This window comes from Histoplasma capsulatum, genomic scaffold, assembly GCF_000149585.1.
Source record: "Histoplasma capsulatum NAm1 scaffold_2 genomic scaffold, whole genome shotgun sequence".
Lineage (NCBI taxonomy): Eukaryota > Fungi > Ascomycota > Eurotiomycetes > Onygenales > Ajellomycetaceae > Histoplasma > Histoplasma mississippiense.
Window position 1 is genome coordinate 2,302,198 of NW_001813981.1, and position 2,226 is coordinate 2,304,423.

Genomic DNA, 2,226 nt, shown 5'->3' on the forward strand with positions numbered 1-2,226 from the left:
GACTGGGTAACATATACCATATCAGCCATTAAACGCTAACCCTTCCAGTTTCAAGCGAGATATATATGCTTGTAGGGAGGACATTGATCTTTGCGTGAGGTTCCTCAATGCTTTCTTTTCACTAGAATTGGGACACGACCAAGTAACTTCGGCTAGTTCCAACTTTTCGTCCTGTCGAACTGGAATATATTTGAAACTCATCGCTGAGAGCGAATATACGGAAAAGCTCGATTGTAGGACACCATGGGGCTGAAGGTGATAGTTGTATGTACTCATAGAACTATGCGTGATGTAATAATGTGAAGCGATGCGACCAAATTCAGTAGATTGGAGTCTTCCCAACTTTTTATCGTACTTGACAAGGTTAGCCTTTTCAAGAACGGTTGCCGCAGAATGGATGAGATCCACTCGTCGCTGTTCAAGGGCTTCATCATTTTCATAATCAGTGCCAACACTGTAGAGACCGGGGGATCGAAGCATTCGGACAAATAAGTAAGTGTAGCCAAGCCAATCAACTCCCTCATCGCGATTGCGTACATTTCCGAGCACAATTTCTGCATTTAGATTATCTGCGAGCTTGCTCATCAATTGACTTTCTATAGGAAGTTGCTGATTAAGCAAGGATAGGTAATATTGCATTTCGGTCTGAGACGTAATGATGATTCCCTCTCCAAACGTATCATATTGCGGCCGACCCGCACGGCCAAGCATCTGCAGCACATCTTGAGGACTCAGCTCAACCCAGCTACCTTTCTCCGGCGAGTACACCTGCGTTCCCTTGATAATGACTGTGTGAGCTGGAAGATTGACACCCCACGCAAGGGTGGCAGTACAGACAAGAACTTGCAAGCTACCGTCGGCGAAGAGCTCTTGAACGGACGTGCGATCGGCCAAACTCATCCCAGCATGATGTATACCAAAGCCGTAGGGCATGAGGTCCTTTAACGCCGGGTCGTTGACCGCATCTGCTTCTTCCGCCAGGATGGCCTGACTGGCTGCGTCACTTCTCAAAATTTGGCCAATGGTTTCCATCTCAACAGCTTTGTCTCGAATGTACCTGGCTGTCTTTGCCGTTTCTTTTCTCGAGTGGACGAAAATTAACATCTGATTTTTATTTGTACCAACTTGCTCAAGAACTTTAGTATAGCAAACATCGTTCATGGTTTTCAGTTGTTTTATAGCCTTTTTGTCAGTCACACCAATAAACTCTTGCTTCAGTGGACATGGTCGGTATGAACCATCGAAGTGGAAAAGGGCGTTGATCGGATCAACGCGCAGGAAGCTGCCCACGTCACGATAATTAGGCAGTGTGGCACTAAGTCCAATGAGCCGTACTGGGTCGCCCGTTTGTTCAATTTTACGAATCGTCCTGCTCACTATACTTTCCAAGACGGGCCCTCGGTCGTCATGGAGCAAGTGGATTTCATCTATGATTATAAGCCGTACAAGGCGTGTATAGCTAGTGTCAGTCGCTTTTCTCGTGATAACATCCCATTTCTCAGGTGTGGTGACAATAATCTGCGTATCGGCTATTTGTTGTTTGGTGAGTTGCCTGTCACCCGTGAGCTCCGAGACGCGAATACCGTAAGGCTTCAACCTCTCGCCGAAATTTCCAACTTGCTCCTGGACAAGCGCTTTCAATGGTGCGATGTAAACAATTTTGAAGTCATCCAACATGATTTCGCCAGTCTCGGGATTCCGATTTTTCCCAATTTCACGTAGTATTGTAAGCATAGCGACATTGGTTTTACCAGAGCCTGTTGGGGCACACACAAGCATGTTACCATCATCGTTGAAGGCCGTCGGGAAACATTTTGTTTGGATGCGGTTGAGCTTTTGGGAGTTCCTAAAACCGGCACGTGCCCAATCTGGAAGATCTGAAATGGGAATAAGACGCTCACTTGGATCTTTCTTTGGTTTGGGAGCTGGGACGTGAATTTCTTCATATCCTTTAAAAGTTCGTTTTGTTGAACCTTGTGGCAATTTGACATTTGGGTTAGTCATTAGGTGATTTCCTTGATCAAACACGAGATTATCGAGATTGATGAGCTTTCTGGGCTGAAGTCCACCCCTTTGAACACCGCCTTTTGGCTTGGATTCAGCTTCGTCTGGTTTGGACCCTGGAATATCAATGTCCATTAAGTCAACCTTCATCTTTTTCTCAGTCGGTCAGCTGCAGCATCTCGAGGCGCCTTGCCATGCAGTTCATCCAAATATCGCGATGAC

The 2,226-nt window shown here is 46.2% G+C and overlaps 1 protein-coding gene across 1 annotated transcript in view; it reads right to left on the reverse strand.

The window, feature by feature from the left end:
- The window catches only part of HCAG_02755 (hypothetical protein), a gene marked incomplete at both ends in the record, with an annotated part of 5,706 nt that overhangs the window by 2,953 nt on the left and 527 nt on the right, over nt 1-2,226 (reverse strand). The window contains one exon of the mRNA XM_001542534.1: nt 273-2,120. Coding sequence (XP_001542584.1) covers nt 273-2,120 — 1,848 coding nt within the window. The remainder of the gene's footprint in view (nt 1-272; nt 2,121-2,226) is intronic.